Here is a 20,740-nt window from a genome sequence, read left to right as displayed (position 1 = left end):
GAAACATGACGAATTCAAATTAAATTTTAATGTAAATCGTGAACACGATATTATACGAAAAATCTAATAGTGCTAATACACATTATAATTACAGAATTTGTAGAAAGTTTTTACATAATTTAATATGTAAGTATTACGAAATACAAGCAATATTTTTCCTTCTTAACATACATAAATACGTAACATGCGTATGGCCATTTAGTCATAATACGCGAGTAAACGATTACAGATCATTGTTTTTTCCATTCTAAAAGATCTAATTATCACAATGTGCATTGGCGCACTATGTAAATCGAATGTTTGCGTCTGCGCTCGAATCTTGCAATATGTTCTCTCGTAGTTAAACCCTCGCATCGTCTTAGTTATTCATCCGACGGAAGAGGATCAGCTTCGATTCTCTCATTAACATCACCAGGCCACGGTCGACACTTGTGCATCATTCGAATATGGTTCTTTATTTCCTGTGTACACTTACGATTAACGAATCGATGGAAAATTCTTGATAAAATATTTATAACGTTCTTGTTCAGTTCTGACTAAACGCTTCATTTTTCTTAAGGGCAAGATCTGTTTAAACGATCATTTAAAATGTGGAAAACGTTGAGTTACGTTTATTTGTAAGTAAACATTTTTCATTTTTATAGCTCTCTATTATTATCGACCAATCCATTAAATAATCTATTAGGCGCTTTTAGTCCGACTATATTAAACTTTAGTTTTCAAAGTAGCGCGATCACAATTTTTATTAGAATTATACTTTCCTTGATAATAAAACGGCTCTGATCGCACGAAATTCAAAATTGGTCAAGCAAACGTTATACTGGCGGTTAAGCAAACGCGGATACCGCTGCAGACAGGAAAAAGGTCGATTTTCTGTTGCGCGTCTGCAAAATCTTTCGCAACACGATTTCAAGCGTACAAACTATTACTCGTCCTGATCGATCGTCTCAAAATGTTCAAATCGAGAAGAAATTGAAAGAATGGCGATTAGATATGTAACGGAGGATTATTATTATTTGCGTCTGTTAAATTATAGCCGTATACGTGCTTCCGTGTTTGAAGAGGAATTAAGCCGCGAAAGATTAGATAATATTCTGCCACTATTTTAATACAATATTCGAAACTTACGTGACCGAAAAATGTTACAGCCGACCGATATATCGAAATAATTTTATAAAGCATCTTTCATATCGTCGTTTCATTATCTTACGATATATACCGATTATTGATTAACGCATGATCGAAATAGAATAACGTTCTTCTCGATGAATTCGCGACTCTCGTTGGCGAACACGAACGAAGAAACTTGCGATCTACGTCAAACAAACTCGAACACGAGCACCGAATGCAATTTCAAGGAACAAGATCGCCGTTTGGTTTGTTTTCATGGCCTCGAGGATAAATGGAAGACTGGGTGATTATCGCCAATGCTTCGTTACTTACTAATAAGTATTTAAATAGCTGTGGTACGGAGAGAAAAGCATTTAAGTATGACTGTTTAGAGATGAGAACGTGCGAACATTGGTGCTTTGCTATTGGCCCCTGACGACCTTCGATCCTCAGACTGTTCTACAGGGATTTTCTTCTTTGAAAAAGCTAACGATCAGAGAAGGAAATTTGACTAAATTAGTGTCATCCTTTCCAAACGAGTCTCGATCGATCGAGGTTCGTGTGTTTCGTTGTATTGATAATAATATTTAACCGAGTATTTCTCTTGTCGTTACAAAAGTGATATTTTTCTTCAGAAATTGGAAATAACTGGAACTAAATTAAAAATACTTCCAGAAAATACGTTCGTCAATCTTTCGAACTTAAAGAGCCTGGATTTTCGAAACAATAGCTTTTCAGAAATCGACGTTGAAACTTTCAACGTCTCCTCGTTACGTTACATTTATCTTTCTGGTAAAAAACAAAAAAAAAAAAAAATGATTAATGAAATTTTTTTATGAATTTAATTTATAAACACAATTTATTTGGCAAAAGGCAATCCTTTGAAATGTACGGAGGATACGAAGTGGATTCTAAACAGAGGAAAGGGTTCGTTGGGCCACAAAATCGCCGATAAAGAACATTTACGTTGCACAGTTCCTTATGATGGCAGATCACTGATTCCAGTTGTGGAAATAATTATTGTAATCAATTTTATATTACAGTTTATTGATAAGAGGCAACGTTAATCTATGCAAACCTTTCGAACTTAATAAATTTACTATTTCAGACGTTGAAAGAGGAATGTACAAAGACTGTATGCGATTGTGAATTAGTATACGTATTTGGTAACGGAGGGAAACATATTCAGAAGCAACTGACGGCCTTTGTTTCGGTGAACTGTAGTGATCGTGGATTAACCGAGATGCCAAGTTTCTTACCCGCCAATACCACTACTCTTCATTTATCTGGAAACAAAGTTGCAACATTTTAAATACTATTCTTCGAGATGCTTAATATTAAAAGCTCGTTAATAACTAAAGCAGCATTCGGACGATCAATATTATTTGTCGATATTATTGTCAAGATTTAATGTGCTCAATGTTGTATTGATAATACATGTACATATTTATCGACCGGAGATTGATCTTTTACGTACGATAATATTGGAAATCCTAAATATCGACAACAATATTGGCAATAATATAGATCGGCTGAATACTTCTTAAAAAATAGAATTTTAATTGTAGATACAGGATTTGAGGCCACTCACGACGAATCCTGTGTATAAAGGAGTAGAGGACTTATATCTGAACGACAATATGATCGAATCGATTGTTCAATTGGAGGGATCTAGTTGGGTGGATCGTTTTCGATTGCTTAATCTTCGTGGAAACAAATTAACAGATGTTTGTATTATATTCTTGTCGATCGAAGACACGTTACTGGAACAAAGATATTAGAAGATTTGCGTTTGATTGGAACCGGCAAATTTAATACAATATAAATAATCAAAGTTTTCTGTTATTATTTCAGTTGCCTACGTATGCCCTACAAAACGCGTTACTACACAATGGAAACGCAGTAAGTTTGTATCTTGGAGAAAATCCATGGAGATGCGACTGTCTTTTTACACCGGGTTTCCAGGTAAAATTCGAATCATCATGGTAGATTGATATAACATAAAGAAATCAGAAATTTTCAATTAAATGCCAAGTTCCAAGGACTTTGAAAACATTGAAGTTTAATTCATTTGCAGGAGCTCCTCATTAGGTATACGAATTTAATAAAAGACATTAACGATGTCAGATGTTCGTCTACCAACGGGGATGACATTTCTGATAGAATTGTAAGTTATTCGATCATTTTTTACCACGTTTTTCGTTGGAGAATATTTAAACGATTCATATATCTTTTTCAAAGATAAAAGACCTGAGACGCACTGAAATTTGCGTTTCCTCGGACGAAGATTCTATAATTCATCCCTTGGACATTTTAAATATTATCCTAGCATTTCTGATACTTTTGATCATCGGGAAACTGCTGTACGACTACTGGTCTTTCAGAAAAACTGGCAAACTGCCCTGGATCGTTGCTAAGATACCATAAATGAATACTTATCCATGTAAGAAATACGACTTCAAATATATTCCAAGACTTTCCTCGGATATTATATCAGATTATATAGATTATATTATAGTATCGTGAAAAAAATCGTTGTCGAAATCCCGACGAACTACGAATAATCTGCAGATACGCGAATAAATACAAAGAACGAATGGCAACACATCGAAACCAGCTGGCTGCTGAAACGAGCAAAACCCATATAAGGAGAAGACTAAGAAAAAAAACATCCTACTGACCTCGCCAAAGAAATAGAATGGACAAACTGGAAGATGGTATCCCGCTAGGAGTAACCATCCACCAGTTATTTAGTAATAAATAGAGTTAGACAAATTGTAAAGCACATATTAAAAGAAAAGAGAACTACAGGTAGAAAATGTAATATAATAAATAAAGATCACTAGAATTATAAGACCAAGGAAGCTTACCTTCGACTCTGCTTTCTGATCCTCGCAATATTGACGATACAACTCGTCGGCGGCTGCTTTCTTTGCCACACACTCTCTCACACCACGACCTGTATTTATTTAGAAAAAGACAAACTAGATGCAGGAAAGAAAAACGAATTGGAAAAAGTTGTTATCCAAATTTCTAGACTAAACCTTCGCTGATATAGCCTAACGCAGAGCAAGTAGCGACGTAAGTCAAACCCTGATAAGTTTTCATTTTTTCCACACAATACTTTGGAACTGGAACTCCTTTTTTAAGACAAAGTTGATATAACTTTCTTTGAGCTGTTTCTCTCAGACCGTCCGTGCCTAGATTAATTATTTCCAACAGTCTGTAGATAACGTTTAACTTATTGATTATGATCATCTAACATTGATAAGTAAAGGGTCGTGAACTAGGTTTGTACGTACTCTTCCTGTGTAAGATCCACGAGTGCACCGAGCTTTTCGTCCTTCATCTTCTGATTCGCGATCATTTGTAAAATTTTCGCGGCTAAGTCGTTCTTTGTCGATTCTTCGGTAAAACCTCTAGATGTTGCTGTTAATTCATATAAGATGCTTCGAATGAACTCAATATTGAAATTTTTACGCAACGATATTTATTTACTGTTCATTGTTATTATCTAATTTGTAAAAAATGATTTGCTCTATTTAAGAAAAATAGCGTTTGTTTTTTCAATTTTTGTCGCGTCGAATGAATTCGTTAAATATTTACGTAAGATATTACCAGCAAATCCAGCGAGATTTCCACGTATTACATAGACGTTCGATTTGTGACGATGTAAACAGTCGCTTGTGTATTCATATTCGACTGGTATTTTGCAACGTTTTGCATATGCCTCTAAAATGTTTAATGGCGTTCTTTGACTAACGATTTTCGGTGAACTGTCGTCACCGCTACCCTTTAATTGATTTTAAATTGTCCAATAAATCGTGTAAAAATATTGTATAATAAATTGTACATATGAGAAAACAAAGACAATTGTCGTTTACTTGAATTGAAAGATTTATCGCATCATCTTTATCGACGATAAATTTTTCACTTGCGGTTTCATGAAAGCCAATTTCCATAACGGAATCACCAACGTCAGCACATGTTTCCTGGCGGTGCAGTGTAATAAAAGAATCCTCGTGTTCTATAAAACGTTTGATCTTAGATATCTAATTATATGGTAGAATTTTTTACTTAACACTAAATTGCAAATGTATGATAAAATTACTTTTTATACTGTGGCTTTCCATTTTAGTTTCTTCGAAATTGGCTCGTTTTTCGAACATGTTAATCGTTTTTTTAACAGATTGCACCTCGGCTGGAAGAACAGAAGTTGACTTAGCGATACGAAAGAAATAGTTTTATAACGATTATTAATACCAGCGTCGTTTCGCATAGCATCATCTGCTATTTTACTCCACTCCTCTAAACTGCACGTCTCTCTCATCAATTTAGTGGTATCTGCATGAAAATAATAATCAGTAATCAATTGAATAATTTTCTAAAAAGAGAATGTACAAGTCTATCGGATAGAAATCGAGATGTGTTTCCTAGTCAAGTAATTGAATTATTATAAAACTTTTATTTATTTTATAGATATATATAAGAGCTATGTTAATCATTAGATCGTAGACTTTTTGATGAGTTTGCAATGTTTTGATGTGCAAAAATATACAAAATATCTAAAGTATAGTATTTATTATAGCGTTTAGCAAATAAGATAATTTCCTATGTAGATTTCATTTCTCAAACTACGTTCATAGAAATATAAATTTCGATAAATATCTACAGTCCAATAGTTATCAATTCAAATAATAATGATCGAAGATAGGAACTAAAACTTCCAATGCAATTTGCATAATTCATTTTGTCTTATAGTCCTTTTTTCAGAAAGACCTTCGATTATTACAGAGTATCATTTTAATCTTATCGATAAATGAGACTATGCAAACTTGTTTCAACGTTAAGAGAAGCAGATTCATCGCTTGAAAACTTCTGCGTAGTAGAACTATTCGTCATCAGCGAGTCACTAGATTGATTTCCTATATCTTGTTCTTTAGTAACCAAATTTTGAGTTTCATCGATTAAGTTAACTTCTCGTTCGTCGATACTGCTTTCTGAAACTTGTATCTCGGCCACGTTCTTACTTATCGCGTCACTTTCTTCTATAGTCTATGGTACATGTATATTGAATCGTAAAGATCAATTTATAATATTGGGTTTCCGATACCTACGTCATTTTCAGTGATTACCGATCCCCTAGCGGAAAACATTACAGTTGAGTCTTCTGAATCTTGTGTAAAGAAAGAGGTGGATGTTTCTATCGAATCGTAAAGTGAGAGATCTTTTTTAATACTAGAACTCATGGATAATTAAACAAAAAAATGAATGAAATCTTATATAAATAATCGCCATCTACCAATTTCACGACAAGGTGCTCGTAATTGCTGAAGAAGATCTTCGGCTCGATCGATAACCGTCTCCATTTCGCATAAAAGCGGTGCCGCATTTGGAAATCTTTCGATTATCATGTTCCAGACGAACTCGGCATCCTCTGTACCTTGCAATGATTTTGGTAATTCATATTTTTGACACGTAGAATCTTGGCGTTCAGACATTCGACAACATGGACTTTATTGTATCCTATTTATAAGATATTAAGGTTTGGTCCGATTGCCAGACTGGCAACAAAAACGTATACTGTAAAAAAGAAGGTGCCTTGGTTTCATTGACAGATTGACAGGACGTCAGACAATAGACGGTAATATTTATAGCAACACTGAGTTGGCTTTGATACTTTTTGCACCGTCTTATTGCATTTGGCTTTAATAGTAGTTTCAATTATACGAACAAGTAATATAAATAGAAAGTGCAATCTAAAAAATAAAAAGTGATGAATATAATAAATCTTATCTTTACACATACGACAAAAGCTCATATTTACGATTGATTATGGTTCTAAGAAGTTAAATCTAAAATTTCTAGATTTCGTCTCGAATTTTAGGTAATATTTATATAGATCAATAATTAGTATAATATAATATTGCATATCCCATTCATTTCATGTCATTATCTAGGTATTGTATTATTGTCATGCAATTTTTATTGTTTTATTCTTCATTAACCCTTTTAGTGTCGACCGAAAGAATTGTACCTAAGCGAAGAATACCGAACCAATTTGATGTAATTTGATAAAGTTTGAGAAGGAAATGATAAAGAAAATAAAAACGATACTTGGAGAATTCAACAAGAAACATATTACGAAATAAAGGGAGAATAAATTAATGCCCATTGTATTTCAATATTTATTATAAATCACACCAATAATACTTATTCAAAATCATTAAGAAAAATGGAGAAGTCAGTTTTCTTTTATAAACAGTATTTGCAAATAAGAAGAATGATCGTTTGATTATAGTTTGATATAGAACACGTAGTATGAAGCATAATTATTGCATTCTCAGTTATTTGTAAAAAAACCTCTAAAAACAGAAATATACAAATAACAGAAAACTAAATGATGCGCAACAAGCGTCATGGATTACTTGCTTCAAAACAAGTGATTCGTGTATCTAGTACATCATTGAAATAACACCCTAATATTATTATAAACATTTAAAGTTATCCGGCTATAGAAAATGTATAATATTTACTCATTATTACTAACGCAAATAGTTTACTTGGCATTGATGATTACTAATGTATTCGCCGCGTAATCCTTTATTGTATAGATTGCAAATTGTGCGTGATCTTCGCATAGGCCTATCAAAAATTTTATTCTCGCCCTGTTGATGCATGATTATTTTATGAAACATAAGGAAATATTTTATTCTAAGCAATGTTATCTAAAATCTGTGATTACGGTCTCAAGCAAATCTCCCGTATCAAATTTTTATCTTATGACACAGCGTATACACAATCTCGGTATCAACCATCGCGGAATATTACAAAAAGTTAAATCATAAACAACTTTTTCAATTTATGGAACATCTCACATAGGACTTTTGCAGAGAAATTCAACCATTTATAACGTTCCATAAATATTCACTATAAACCCTCGAAATAGCCTAATTACTCTTAATTTTGAAACAATGCGCTAAACTTATATTATGTAATTTGCAGAAACATAAAATATTAAAAACTCCTTAATAAAAATATAAAAGGTCGAAACAATAAGTAGTGAAAAAACAAATATAGCGTGAAATTTTATTGATAATAAGATACCTCTTACCACTAATTTTAATACACATCACATTTGTCTTGTGAAGTAATGTGATCGTTAGGAATATATACAAAAAGCCATTACAGGAAATTCCTTGATACACGGCGATACATCAAAAAATGTGTAGAATTCGTTTAAGGTACGTATGAAGAAATCTTAATTCTCTAAATGCGTCTGGTGGTGTTTCTTCAAAGATGACGAGTGTACAGTTAAAATTATGTGTAACCAATGTACAGTTTGGTTCAATTAAGTAAATCATGTACAATCATTTAATTATACTTAAGCCGATTGTTAACTATAATTAACTCCTTTTTGTGTCGCTGTTCCAAATTTTACAAGATCTGAGAAATTTTATCTTTAAAACGATATATATGTTAATTACAAGTAGTAGTAATAATGTCACCAAAAAAATCGACGATTTCTTAAAAACAAAGGCATGAAAAATTGGCTTCTTGAATGCACTTAATCATAGACAAAAAAAAAAAAAAAAGAGAGAAAAAGGAAACAAAAGAGGACAAAATTCCTTCTCCCAGATTATTTTCTTTCACAATAAAAGTTCCTCCTTTTCTTATTTCACGTTTTCTTTAATCAGCTTTCTGCTTATTACTTTCTGGTGATTTGTCGCCATTCATTGGTGATCGAGAACGGCTATGGCTTTTGCTATGTTTGCTGCCTGATCGAGATCTCGATCTGTCGCCTCTTGATCTTTCGCGACTAGATCTATCTCTGGAAGAAGAGCTAGATTAAAAAAATGACGATTGATTTGCTTTTCTTGCGCTAATTATATCAATTGAACTCACTTCGAGGGAGACTTGGCTTTGGATTTGGACTGCGACCTGGACTTTGACCTCTCAGCCTTGGACCTAGAACGAGATCTGGATTTGGACTTTGACTTAGATTTCGACTTTGAGCGGTCTCTTGATCTGCAAAATTATAGTTCAAATGAAGAGGATGCAGGGAGATATAATTAAAAGTATAAAAAACTGTTTTTCTCTTTCGTATAAACGTGAAAAATGCCGTAAGAGGTTTCTTAAAAAAAAAAAAAAAATCAGCCCAAACACAATGCCAAAGAATGAAAGTGAAATACATGTGAAACGTAGGAGATATTTGCATAACATTCGATTATTGATAATTGCGCAAGAAAGAAAGCAAATAAATAAACTTTACATCACAAAATTAGAAGTGACATAACACAAATACACAGAAGAACAAATACTCACTTGGATTTAGATCGGGTTCGGCTACGTTCGGGAGATTTGGATTTGGACTTTGATTTTGATTTAGTATGTGCCCTTGATTTAGAACGGCTGCTGCGACGGCTACGACTGCGAGAACTGCGACGACTCCTGATACAATTAAAATATATATCATTGCAATATGTTTAAAACATACTATACACGAAATTGATCTAGTTACTTCAATAACTGTCATCGTATCAGTTGCAATTGTTCTACGTTAGTCTAGATGAATGTTCTTGTATTATGCGCGAGAACTGAACATATTTAACATATGATTAAACATTAAAAGGTGTAAAATAATTTGAAAATTTAAACATGAAGTATGCAGTAAATTTCGAGGTAATCAAAATTAGAATCTAGTATGCTACAGGTATGGTTAGTATTAAAGTAAAAAATGATGGAGACATTGCCGCCCCCCGACAGTACCTTGATCGGGATCGAGAACGACGATAATACCTTGAGCGGGAGCGGGATCGGCGACGAGATCGAGATCGTGACCGTGATCTTGATCTCGAACTTGAGGATCTTGAGCGACGCCCACGTCTTTTATCTTCAATCAGTCTGATTCTACGTCCATTTAGTTCTGTATCGTCCAATTTATCGATAGCATTCTTCAAGTCAGAATATGTTGCAAACTCTACAACCCTGTAACATTAAATTATGCCATTAATCAAACTACATCAATATAACGAAATAATTGTAAATGAAAATGTAACTTACCCTTCATTCCTGCGCTGTTTGTGCGCATCTGCGTATGTCACTTCACCAGCTTGTCTCATATAATCCTTCAAATCCTGAGCATCACACAAGAAGATGAATTAGTATATTACAATGATAAAAAGATGTGTCTTACATTAAATTATAATGAGATACGGTTAATATTCACGTATGAATAAGACTAAGTTTTGTGTTCCTATACTAAAGATTACGCATAAGTTAAAATGTGTCCTGTGCACTTTTGTCCACTATACTTCTCCTATCACATATTAAATATAGTAATCCTCCTTGTCCTGAAGTATATACCAAAAACTCTATCCTTATTGAAAAAAACCATGTTATATCTCCTGTCTGTCCATAATCTTCAGTGTGGAGAATATATGTTGAAAGCATGTGCTCGAATTTAGTATCTGCGGTTGATGCAACCTTTCTTTTTATGCAATTCAATCTTTAAAACAAGTATAGTCATTTGTTTTTATAGAAAACCTCCACCCTGCAGAAAAATAATACATACCGTGAAAGGCATCTTTCAGTAATTAAAGAAAATACTATATTTTTACTCAAACGAATATATCATCGAATGTATAATTTCTGCAGAGCAGCTCACAATAAAACTCCACCAAAATCATGCTGCGTACAAACAAGTTTCTAAAAAAGTCAATTTTTCTATCATTTAGTTAAATCGGAAAGAAATCGCAAACCGTAGGTTCGATCAAAAACTATATGGATCGTTGAAAAGATGGAACTGCATAAGGCAGAGAGAAGACAGTTGCCTGTGAAATCAAACAGTGAACAATGAAAGACGAATATGGTTCAGAATATGTTGAAAAAATATTCGGTTTCTTTTAGAATGTCTCCCACATTGCAAAACCTGTATTTCAAAGATGACAAAAATAAATGTAATTCGTGTATACAGAACGAGGAACATATACTTTATTTTCTATCACACCATAACTGGAAAATGGAATTCGAAAAATCCGAAGAAATTGGACCGATGCTGAAAGTAAGAACATTTTCCAATTATTTTCCTTTAAAAATAACCAACGTAGAGGAGAAATCATTTATTTGCTATGATATTCATCGAGAATCTCCCTTTTGGAAACTGTATATTCCTCTTGATGTAATATTCTTTTCCTATTATGTCTTCTATGATTTAATGATGTGAGTGGATGGTTCTTATCTGTTCTTCATGATTCATCGTCCATAACGAGGAAAAAATCTCTGTTTGGTATCCACTGTATACGTTCATGGTTGAGAGACTGTTTCTTGTATTTGTGGGAACCAGGTACGGCTTAATGTCGTGGACTCTCTCTTTCTCTCTCTTGTTAGGTGCGTGCGTGTAGGTAACTCTTGTCTTTCAATCTTCATGTTTCTTCGGAATCATGCATGATAGGTCAGTTTTTCAAAACAAATTCTTATCCGATGCGTTAAAAAATCCTAAATTACGTTCTTGTATCCTGTGTGCATAGTAAAGCGTAACAATAGGAATCTTGTCGATACATCAAATTGTTTTCCTTTAATGGATAATCTGCAACGACGCTCGATGACTGAAATGTCTCCTTTCTATGTTTTATACACAAACCCAAAATTGAGAAGAAAACTAAATTTTACGAAAAGAAATAAATTGCCTTGCATAAAGAAAAGTTGTTTTTTTTTTTTTTTTTTTGGTTCTCATTCAAAAAACACGTAAAAAGCGTCCGTTTCATGAAAAACGTAAACGCTGAGTTATTTGAAAATCATGATTTATAATGATCAACGAATATATACACAAAGTACAGAAAATTAAACCAACTGCTACATATATCGTTATTAAACGAACGGATGCCTAATTTCGAGCACACTTAATATATATAAATATATAAATATATATATAAATATATTTATATATATATATGATATATCTAATATATATCATAGAGGTAATTTGTTAAGCTGATTCCCTATTTCCGGTATTGGTTTTTTTTATTGCGTGTGCACGGCTCCAAGCTCGCTGAACATTCTCAGTAGAGATCTATATTGATATAGGATGTGTGTATATATACACACACGTATAAAACACCTGAACTATGGTGCACAGTTAATAGATATATAATATATATCTTAAAAAGATATCAATAAATAAGAGAACAAGTTACAAAAGTGTGTAAGTGTATATAAGATATATAATAGATATAATGTATATATCTAAAGAGTACACTCGGTTAAGGTGACGCATTTACCTTGGGCCCAGGCACCACCTTGCTTACGGACAGAGAGAAAGGCCAGACACAACGGCGCTTGGTTGGGTCGAACGGATCTGTGTGGCGTAGTCGCGGATGGTTCGGGTTTCGGCCCGTGTATGCCCTCATGGGTGGCCGCTGCCTGACTTACTAGATGGCTAGGTTGGTGACGTACCAGTAGCAGTAACAGTCGTGGTGTAGTTACAAATGTGACAGTGATAGTAGTAGTAGTAGTAGTGATAGTAATAAGTAGTAGTAGTAGTAGTAGTAGTAGTAGTAGTAGTAGTAGTAGTAGTAATGATGACGGTGGTGGTGATGATAGTAGTAGCAACAGTAGTGGTAGTAATATTGTGAGTTGTTCATTATGAAGAGTAATATAAAGGGTCAATAATAAAGTTGAGTAACAAGATGTCAAGAGTATAAATGTAATGCAGAAGGATCAAAGAGTGATGATGATGATGATGATGACGAAATATTTCATAAAGGATGTAACAGAGAGAGAATATGTGGTAAGAATGGTAATGATGGGAGGGAAGTATGGAAATATATTGAGAGTAAAATAGTGGTGATTGTTGTTGTAACACATCCAGGCAAAGATACAGGTCAGAGTCATTGATGATCGTAGAAGGCAGACGACGTTTTTCTCTCCCAGCGATCACGATGAGAAGATCGCAGATACGTAAGAACCTATCTCATCACTGGGTTTCACCACGTATCACTGCGCAAGTAGTAGAAGGTGGTAGGTAGTAGGTGTACCCAGTGCCACGCGGCTATCTCTCTCACCCGGGACACCTCAGAAACCAACCTGGTGCCACTTGACCTTAAGGCGGGCCCATCGCGTGCATCGTCATCTTTATCATCGCACATCATCAGTCTATTGGCCCTACCGGTCGCCCCTCCTCGGCGAAGAGGACATGGCTCTTCGGAAAGAACATCAATTTTATTGTTTTTCTCAACTGTTGGCCGAACGTAAATGAAATAATAAATTGAAAAAGGAACGTCGAAGAATTGATTGAGCGAGAGAAATTCATAGATAAGTATATACTTTTTTTTCATCAAAAGACAACCAATCATCCGAAAAGTACGATTAGAGGATATATGTTTATATATATATATATATATATGCAATGTATATTGATCAAGTAAGACTTGGTCCACATGCACACAAAGGATCTCTATTTCTGTCTCGTTTTTTTTTTTTTTTTTTTTTAATTCGTTGGCATGGATATTTAGAGTTTTGTGTACACAGATGTATACGTATATACATCTCTTTTTTAAAGATCAGAGATTTCTAAAAATGGAGTGCGTCCTGGTATTTCCCACATAGTTCGCATTTCCCATTGTTTTCCCAAGATTGCCCTTCCGATTGGTCTATCTCGTGTCTTCCTCTCCGCTGTTCATTTGCTCGACGTCTTCGAAACGTACACACCTCTTCTTCCAAATAGTACGCACAAAGTAGCACGATCCGATTTCTCAGTGTCATTTTTACGTTTACTCAAGAATCAATGTGCAACACACGTTATACGTGATGTTCATCGAGTGATTCGCATGCCTGTTCTTTTTAATCAGGGGGGGGAGGAGGGTCGTGTATTTTCCATATTCATCCCTCTATGTTTCTGCACCTTTCGTCTGGTACTTTCTCTTTTTCCGTACATTTTCACTTCTGCTCACCACCACGAGCGAAAGTAATTAGGATAAAAAATTTTGTTTCGAAAATATGCCATAGACTTACTTGATCAAAATGTACATCTTTTTTTTGTAAACTCGGATTAGAGTTTCAGTTATGCATAAACAAACTTAAAAATGACGAAAGAAAAATCGAATAAAAACATTAATGCTAAAAATGCCGCGCGTGTAAGTTTGGTTCAACTCGGGGAAAACACGAAATGCGGAACGATCGAACGCTAGCGAGAAAATATATAGGGATCGGTTACCCGCGCACATTTTCGACAGAATATTCGCATATCGTAATCATTCTGAAAACCTCGAGTAGCAATCAAACTCACGAAAAAGCTATCGGACGTATTGTAAGTGCGAAGCCAAGGGTACAGATATTACTTACCTGCCAGCTAACGCGACTCGAGAGATTCTCCACGGTGAGCCGGTATTCGGTGCGTGTTGGTGGTCCGTATCTACAAAGGGAAAAGTACGGATATTATCTACTTTGTATTATTTCAATAGAAGCAGGTTTGTCTTGGACCTGACTTTATACGTAACAATAGCGAAACTCTAAGAATGGAAACGTAAAACTTGAGTTGTAATATTCAATATTGTAATTATTTAGAAGAATAAATTATAAGATGTATCGTTAGAGCGTAACATTGGATGTATGTACCTGGGCAATGATTGCTTGTAGCTAGATGCAGTCCTCGTGTTTCTGTTCACACTATCTCTGCAAAAAGGGATGTCATGTGAACAGAAATAACGGATCGTTGGTTAAACCTTCAGCAAATAACTACAGATCTGCACTCATTGCTCAGGCACACAATCAATCACCTGTTCCAATCGAATCAAATCTACTCAAAATGCAGCAATAGCGTACCTGTCGTGCCGCATATCGTCTCGGCTGTAACAAACACAATACCACACATCTATTAGTCGCCAATTACATCGATCCACCTCTCTCATCTACCAGTAATAAACATAATGTCTGGGAGGGTATTCACTAGGCATTATAATATACTAATTATGTGTTAGATTTCTCAGCTAGTGAGAGTTTTTTAAGACTTCCATTAATTCGACGTACTCGGGAGAGCAGTCAAATCCAAGACAACCAATTCAAACTAATTAGAATTCGCCGGTGCCTAGACGAACTTTCATCGTATGCAAATTGGCAAGCTTTGCAACATTCACTCGTTCTCTTTCGTTCTCTTTCACACCCTCTTTCATACTCTTTCTCTCTTTCACTCTCTCTCTCTCTCTCTCTCTCTCTTTCTATTTTAGAGCTTATCATATCCAAGGTTACGTTCTTCCCTGTATGGACGATATGTAAAATCATTTTTCATTACATACAATCGAATTTAATGTACATTCAAAGAGAACATTTTCTTCCGTTTTATTCAAATATCAAAAAAAAGAAGTATTGAAGTTAACTCGAAAAAATTTATTCAAGATTTTGCATATCTCAATTTAATTGCCTGCAGGGGAGTAGGGGATAATGATCGCTCTGATAAAATAAAAAAAAGGATAGCGTGTCTTACGCAGATCGCCTCGAGTCCCCATAACCACCACGGGAGTCACCATAGCGCCACTGGTCACTACCCCTAGGTGTCCCCCTGGCCCTCTCTACAGTAATTCTGTAACAAGACACATTGGATATGCTTACTTGTCTCTCCAGGAGCGTGAGCGTCCGTAGCCACGGTCGCCTCGCCTCCCTGAAACACCCCGTGCTATCTCCACCGCCACTCTGAAACACACCCAACAAAACCCCGCCTAAGTCCTCGACTAATTCTTACTCTAAAGCTGCTTCCTTCCCTCCATCCTTCTTTCCATTTTCTTTTCCATTCCTCAGCCTGCTCTCGAAATCCGTTCAAATATCATCCGCCTCGTTCTTTATCTACAAAGTCCAGCCATTGAGGCGCTGTCCCCTCATCATCGTATTTGTCTCTTCATCCCCTCTCTAATTTTTCTAGTTGCTGTCCACTTATAATTCGCAACTTATTCATTAATCTAAGTTATACATTCGTATAAAATTGCTCAAGGCTTTCTCATAATTAACTGGGACCAGTTTGTATTCATTCTTTTCTTTTACACCTCTCTTAGCTTCGTTTTTTTTATCACTTCGAGGAATTGGACAAAAAAATTGTTCATGATCACCAGAGAATTATGAAAACGCATTACGAAAGATACATATTTGTATTTTTCTCTCGTTTTGTTTGTTAAACAAGTTGTTGTTTTGTCAAAGAAGCAATATACATTATGTAAAATTCTGAGGCATTCGTTATAAAGTATATCAATATAGTCTCTTTAACACATATATCGGGGAATTGATGGAAGTAGTTCAAAATGGCGGCAAGTCATATCGGCTATTTAAGTAAGATGCACTTTTATTGCAGAACAAACCCAATCAATAATTTGGAGGACAGACGCCGTTTTGTTAAACTTAAAGATAATAACAAAAAAAAAAAAAAAAAAAATGTTTTTGTATATGTTGCAATTATACAGAAGCAACAGCAAATTATTACGTCAATAAGATAGAATTCAAAATACTTTAAAAAACATTAAAAATATCTAAAAACTTGAACATAAACAAAAGTAAAATAAGACTTTAAAAGCGCAATTATTCGCGATTTTCAATTTGCAAACGCTTTATTCCCAAAAAATAATATCGACTCTTTTTTACAGATATTTAATATAAAACTCTTTTCCCTTATAGCCAAGAATTCTACTTTGCCTCTAATCGCAAATAACTAGGAAACTTCTAGAACAAAACTATTATCCAATAATGCATAAAAGGTTATTAAAGTAAAATAAATATCAATGCTATTGCTTCTCATGTATAATCCTACCTATTTTACATAACATTAACAAAGTTATTTTCATCTCCAAATCTTTCAAAAAATGCTTAAATAATATATGTCCATTAAATCAAACTTTTTAATATTATAATTAAACAGGTTAATGTTACATTTTTAATATATGTTTATAATATAATAATAAATAAATGGCAAAGAGATGATCAGTAATTTAAAAAATTGTAAAAAAAAAAAAAAAATGAACTCTTGTAATTTCCAATAATCATAATATTTTGTAAACTGTGCAATTGAAAATTACAAGTTTTAATACGTAAATGTGAATGTATAAAACAAAATTTAATGGTGAACAAACTAATCATGCAAAACATGCTACCTACACCATTCTTCATACTTCTAATATATTTGTATGTATAAAATATGTATAACAAATATGTAATATGTATTACCTTTCTCCTAGAAGCTCCTTTCCATTGAGCTCATAGACCGCATCATCGGCATCCCTATAGTCATCAAACTCCTGTAAACAAAATAGATTTATTACAAATCACAATAAGGGGGAAACTTGTCAGTTCCAATTTTTACATGCAGCATTATATTGTATTATTCGTGTTATTCGATACATCTTATTAATTCATAAAGTACAGCTAGCGTGTAACACACATATGTGAACCTGCAGTTATTAATATTCAGGAATATTCCACCAGTGCATACTAACAAAGTGGAGTAATAATCTATACAGGGAGAAGATTCAATTAATAATTTAATGATTTAAATAATTTTGATTTAGTAACGCAAAATTTTTAAGGAATTGTTTAATTTTGTAATTTTATGGCCTTTAATTTTATAATTGGTATTTTGTCGCAAAAGTAAATGGTAATTAAATATTTGATATAAGTAACACGATTCCCCTTTGATAATACGTAACTTACAAACATTTTGTAGATTAATCGATGAAAACCAGCACACAGTTCCATTAAGCAGCCACAGTACCAATGTGTTCAGGGCTCAAGGTAGGTCAGATCAACTCACGAGTTCAAGTTATTTTTTAAGTAGAACACTTTATCCTCTACGCATATTGGTCGCAGATGAAATAATAAAATAATTCACAATTTTTCTACGAAGCAACAAAAAAGTGTAGAAGCGGTTTCTACACTTTCTATTACTAAATAACAAGACCAAATTGAGTAGAGTAAAGTGTTGGGTATGTGTATAAAATTTGATTTAGGTACTTACAACGAAGCCGTAACCGTTCTTGATGAGGACATCACGGAATCGACCGTAGCCTCTGAAAAATCTCTCAAGGTCTCTTTCCCTGGTGCCGTATGGAAGCCCACCGACATAGACCCTTGTCCCTACCATACTGTAAAAAAAACAATTGAACCACATTAGACTTACCACAAAGGCAAATCCATTCTTCATAGCGACCTCCTTGATTCTACCATATTTCCGGAAGAACTTCTCAAGGTCGCGCTCTCTCACCCGGTATGTTAATCCGCCAACGAATACTCGGGTGCTCATTCTTAAAGGAAAATATAAAAACACCATACATAACAGGCTACTTTAAGAACCTGCCATTTAGTCGCATGACAACATAAGAACTGTTACGTTAATTTCCAATATTCTGGCTGAGAATGGCAATGCAACTTAATAAAATTGACATTGGTGAGTTTACTTTATACTTCTGTCGAAACTTTAAAAATTTATGTCAAAGAAAGCTTTACCACTTAGATTTGTGCCTATTAAACTGACGGCAATAGGTCACAAGTGCAATATAGAGGTGCTATTGTAATACAAAACTATGAAATTTGCTTCCAAACCTAACATTCCGTGTAGTCGAGAAATATAGTACTTCAGCATACATTCTTTTATAACAATCACACAGGGTCGTTTTTAACAAAACATGTAAAACTCCACACGTATATTAAGTTAATATACAAATAAAAATTCATTAAAAAATAAAGCAAAAATTATACTTCAATACTCATGTCTATACATAACTTGAGTATAAGTATAATTCACATTGGGTTACATGCTATAAATTATATACAAATATGTAACAAATATATAATTTGAAGCCATATGATTTATTGCATGTTAAAAAAAAATTCTGAGAAGCATTAATATCTATAGTTGCATAATCTAATGAATTTAATAAGACTAAGTGATATATAACGATCTAAAAATGACAACTTACTGAATATTAAGTTTATTTATTTTCAAGCAAAGAAACAAGAGTGAATAATTACAACTATAGTAAGCACATCTCATGCACTTGTGGATAACATAAAACATTCTTTGTCTATGTATAACTAAATAAAAAGTGTTTTAATAATTTGCACATTGAGATAAAATATGATTTAATATTACTACGGTATTCGTCTTCATGCTTACTCAGCCAAAAAGTTTACACAAGTATTAAGGAAGTATGAACATTAGCCGTGTTCGGTATTTACAATTAATTATTCTGAATAGGAGAAACAATGCAAAGCGGAAAATTTTACTATACGTACCGAACTCGTCTGATGTTGTAAACAAACAATTAGGAATGGCAAATATGTAAAACAATTTTCGATTTGTGAAACTTAATTTTCAATATGCTGTATCAACATTTACCATCTGAGCACTGACTTTTAGGCTACGATATAAGCTTATAGAGTATACTCATTCGTGGTGTTAAAAAGATAGTTTTCTACTTTTATTGCGAGATTTTGACTGTACTTTACGACAACGTATCAATACATATGTACTAATACATGATACACGGGTTGAATTATTTTCCCTCCTTCGCCTACCACACTTTCTAAAAGTAAAAGAGCTCTACAATCCTTTTCCTTTTGTCCAAATTTTAACTTGCTTTTTTATTCATGTTTAAGTAAATAAAGTAAATGTGACTTAATATAAAAAGTATAATATATATTTCAAACTCCAGCGACAAACCATGTTTTTAGTGGGCACTCGTTTCATAAAATGGCGGTCGTGTGATTGCTTATCGTCCTCCTTTTCTGCTACGTAATTTACACGATTATATGCGGATAAAAATGTGATAACTGTATTTATAAAAACATGTTACGATTATATAAAATAATTATATCTACTGCGAAACATTATTTTTTTTTTTTTAGTTGTGGAAACCTCTCGAAAATTATCAGTATGATGTGCGAATTAACGATAACGCTAAGATGGAATTTATAGAACATTATATACATAATATCTAGACTATATATATATATATATATAATAGCTATCTAAGGAAAACGATTAATTGCGACGTGCGCATATCCATTGTAATTAATTCTAGAAGGTCTTGTGAGCGAGCATCCATATGACGTAGCATTCGGAGCGCTCCTGCCACGTCATTAACATACAATTTAAAAATAAACAAATAATACGATAAATTAATTATTTTAATTATGAGAAATGCAATTGGGAAATCTGTATCATCGATGAATTATCGTTAAACCATCATGATGTGATATGTCGAGGGTACTTATCATGAAACGCGGCCGTTCCATCCATAAAACAAAGTATTTGAAAACAAATCACTTTTTTAATGCATATTCAGTATTATAAGGAAATATATATTTACAAACTTACCTGAATATGCGTAAAAATAGGTTGCTTTGTTTGCCGAAATCTGTTTCCACGACACGACACCACTCAAATTACTAGAAGAAGTAATGATCGGCGTCTGAAGCAAAATGACTCGCTGCAATAACGGAAACAGAACGGGGTTCACACAGTGCAGAACAAAGTCGCTGGCTTGTCAAGCCTCGACAACAGACGCCTAGTAGCAGAAGTTCAGCATAATTTTAAATAAATTTTACGAATTCTAAGCAATAATATAAGATTATTATCTAGGGTAATAATTTTACCTTT

The 20,740-nt window shown here is 33.8% G+C and overlaps 3 protein-coding genes across 33 annotated transcripts; 1 reads left to right on the top strand and 2 right to left on the bottom strand.

The window, feature by feature from the left end:
- Window positions 1–208: 208 nt before the first annotated feature.
- Swi2 (Protein singed wings 2) lies at window positions 209–3,764 on the top strand. 6 transcript variants are annotated; one of them, XM_072020278.1, is made up of 11 exons: window positions 209–617; window positions 1,250–1,414; window positions 1,503–1,665; window positions 1,746–1,902; window positions 1,984–2,132; window positions 2,219–2,407; window positions 2,679–2,837; window positions 2,965–3,075; window positions 3,188–3,277; window positions 3,495–3,553; window positions 3,682–3,764. In XM_072020278.1, exons 1-10 carry the CDS (start codon window positions 589–591, stop codon window positions 3,525–3,527), a joined length of 1,245 nt encoding a protein of 414 aa, XP_071876379.1. In that variant the 5' UTR covers window positions 209–588; the 3' UTR covers window positions 3,528–3,553; window positions 3,682–3,764. The 6 variants fall into 6 exon arrangements, with proteins under 6 accessions (XP_071876379.1, XP_071876378.1, XP_071876377.1 ...); XM_072020277.1 differs by having other exon boundaries at window positions 3,617–3,764; XM_072020275.1 differs by having other exon boundaries at window positions 211–617; window positions 3,352–3,553.
- LOC139996140 (uncharacterized) lies at window positions 2,137–6,766 on the bottom strand. 4 transcript variants are annotated; one of them, XR_011802145.1, is made up of 12 exons: window positions 6,413–6,766; window positions 6,228–6,313; window positions 5,946–6,165; window positions 5,374–5,454; window positions 5,222–5,311; window positions 4,995–5,137; window positions 4,729–4,903; window positions 4,413–4,539; window positions 4,155–4,333; window positions 3,981–4,069; window positions 2,702–2,873; window positions 2,137–2,396 (listed from the first exon to the last, which is right to left on the bottom strand). XR_011802145.1 is itself a non-coding variant. In XM_072020270.1 (11 exons), exons 1-11 carry the CDS (start codon window positions 6,609–6,611, stop codon window positions 2,871–2,873), a joined length of 1,392 nt encoding a protein of 463 aa, XP_071876371.1. In that variant the 5' UTR covers window positions 6,612–6,766; the 3' UTR covers window positions 2,137–2,870. The 4 variants fall into 4 exon arrangements, 3 of the variants coding, with proteins under 3 accessions (XP_071876371.1, XP_071876370.1, XP_071876373.1); XM_072020270.1 differs by having other exon boundaries at window positions 2,137–2,873; XM_072020269.1 differs by lacking the exon at window positions 2,702–2,873.
- Window positions 6,767–8,185: 1,419 nt separating this feature from the next.
- On the bottom strand, window positions 8,186–20,620 carry B52 (serine and arginine rich splicing factor B52). Of its 23 annotated transcripts, none has more exons than XM_072020292.1 (12): window positions 20,459–20,620; window positions 18,098–18,224; window positions 17,311–17,381; window positions 15,590–15,685; window positions 14,932–14,955; window positions 14,725–14,781; window positions 14,452–14,521; window positions 10,174–10,247; window positions 9,880–10,098; window positions 9,436–9,561; window positions 9,016–9,078; window positions 8,186–8,953 (listed from the first exon to the last, which is right to left on the bottom strand). In XM_072020292.1, exons 2-12 carry the CDS (start codon window positions 18,221–18,223, stop codon window positions 8,800–8,802), a joined length of 1,080 nt encoding a protein of 359 aa, XP_071876393.1. In that variant the 5' UTR covers window position 18,224; window positions 20,459–20,620; the 3' UTR covers window positions 8,186–8,799. The 23 variants fall into 23 exon arrangements, with proteins under 23 accessions (XP_071876393.1, XP_071876395.1, XP_071876398.1 ...); XM_072020294.1 differs by having other exon boundaries at window positions 8,186–8,941; XM_072020297.1 differs by having other exon boundaries at window positions 9,910–10,098.
- Between the last annotated feature and the right edge of the window lie 120 nt (window positions 20,621–20,740).

The sequence above is a fragment of the Bombus fervidus genome, chromosome 17 (genome assembly GCF_041682495.2).
Source record: "Bombus fervidus isolate BK054 chromosome 17, iyBomFerv1, whole genome shotgun sequence".
NCBI lineage: Eukaryota > Metazoa > Arthropoda > Insecta > Hymenoptera > Apidae > Bombus > Bombus fervidus.
This window is presented reverse-complemented; position numbering and strand designations above follow the sequence as displayed.

Coding starts and splice junctions, on each gene's coding strand:
- Swi2 (XM_072020275.1), top strand. CDS start 589: ATGTGGAAAACGTTGAGTTACGTTTATTT. Junction 618..1,249: donor ACGTTGAGTTACGTTTATTT/GTAAGTAAACAT, acceptor TGATCGAAATAG/AATAACGTTCTTCTCGATGA. Junction 1,415..1,502: donor GAGGATAAATGGAAGACTGG/GTGATTATCGCC, acceptor ATGACTGTTTAG/AGATGAGAACGTGCGAACAT.
- LOC139996140 (XM_072020269.1), bottom strand. CDS start 6,611: ATGTCTGAACGCCAAGATTCTACGTGTCAAAAATATGAATTACCAAAA. Junction 5,455..5,945: donor TTCTCTTAACGTTGAAACAA/GTTTGCATAGTC, acceptor ATTTTCATGCAG/ATACCACTAAATTGATGAGA. Junction 4,334..4,412: donor GTGGATCTTACACAGGAAGA/GTACGTACAAAC, acceptor CGTTATCTACAG/ACTGTTGGAAATAATTAATC.
- B52 (XM_072020279.1), bottom strand. CDS start 18,223: ATGGTAGGGACAAGGGTCTATGTCGGTGGGCTTCCATACGGCACCAGG. Junction 17,382..18,097: donor AGAACGGTTACGGCTTCGTT/GTAAGTACCTAA, acceptor TTTTGTTTACAG/GAGTTTGATGACTATAGGGA. Junction 15,686..17,310: donor AAGGAGCTTCTAGGAGAAAG/GTAATACATATT, acceptor GTCTTGTTACAG/AATTACTGTAGAGAGGGCCA.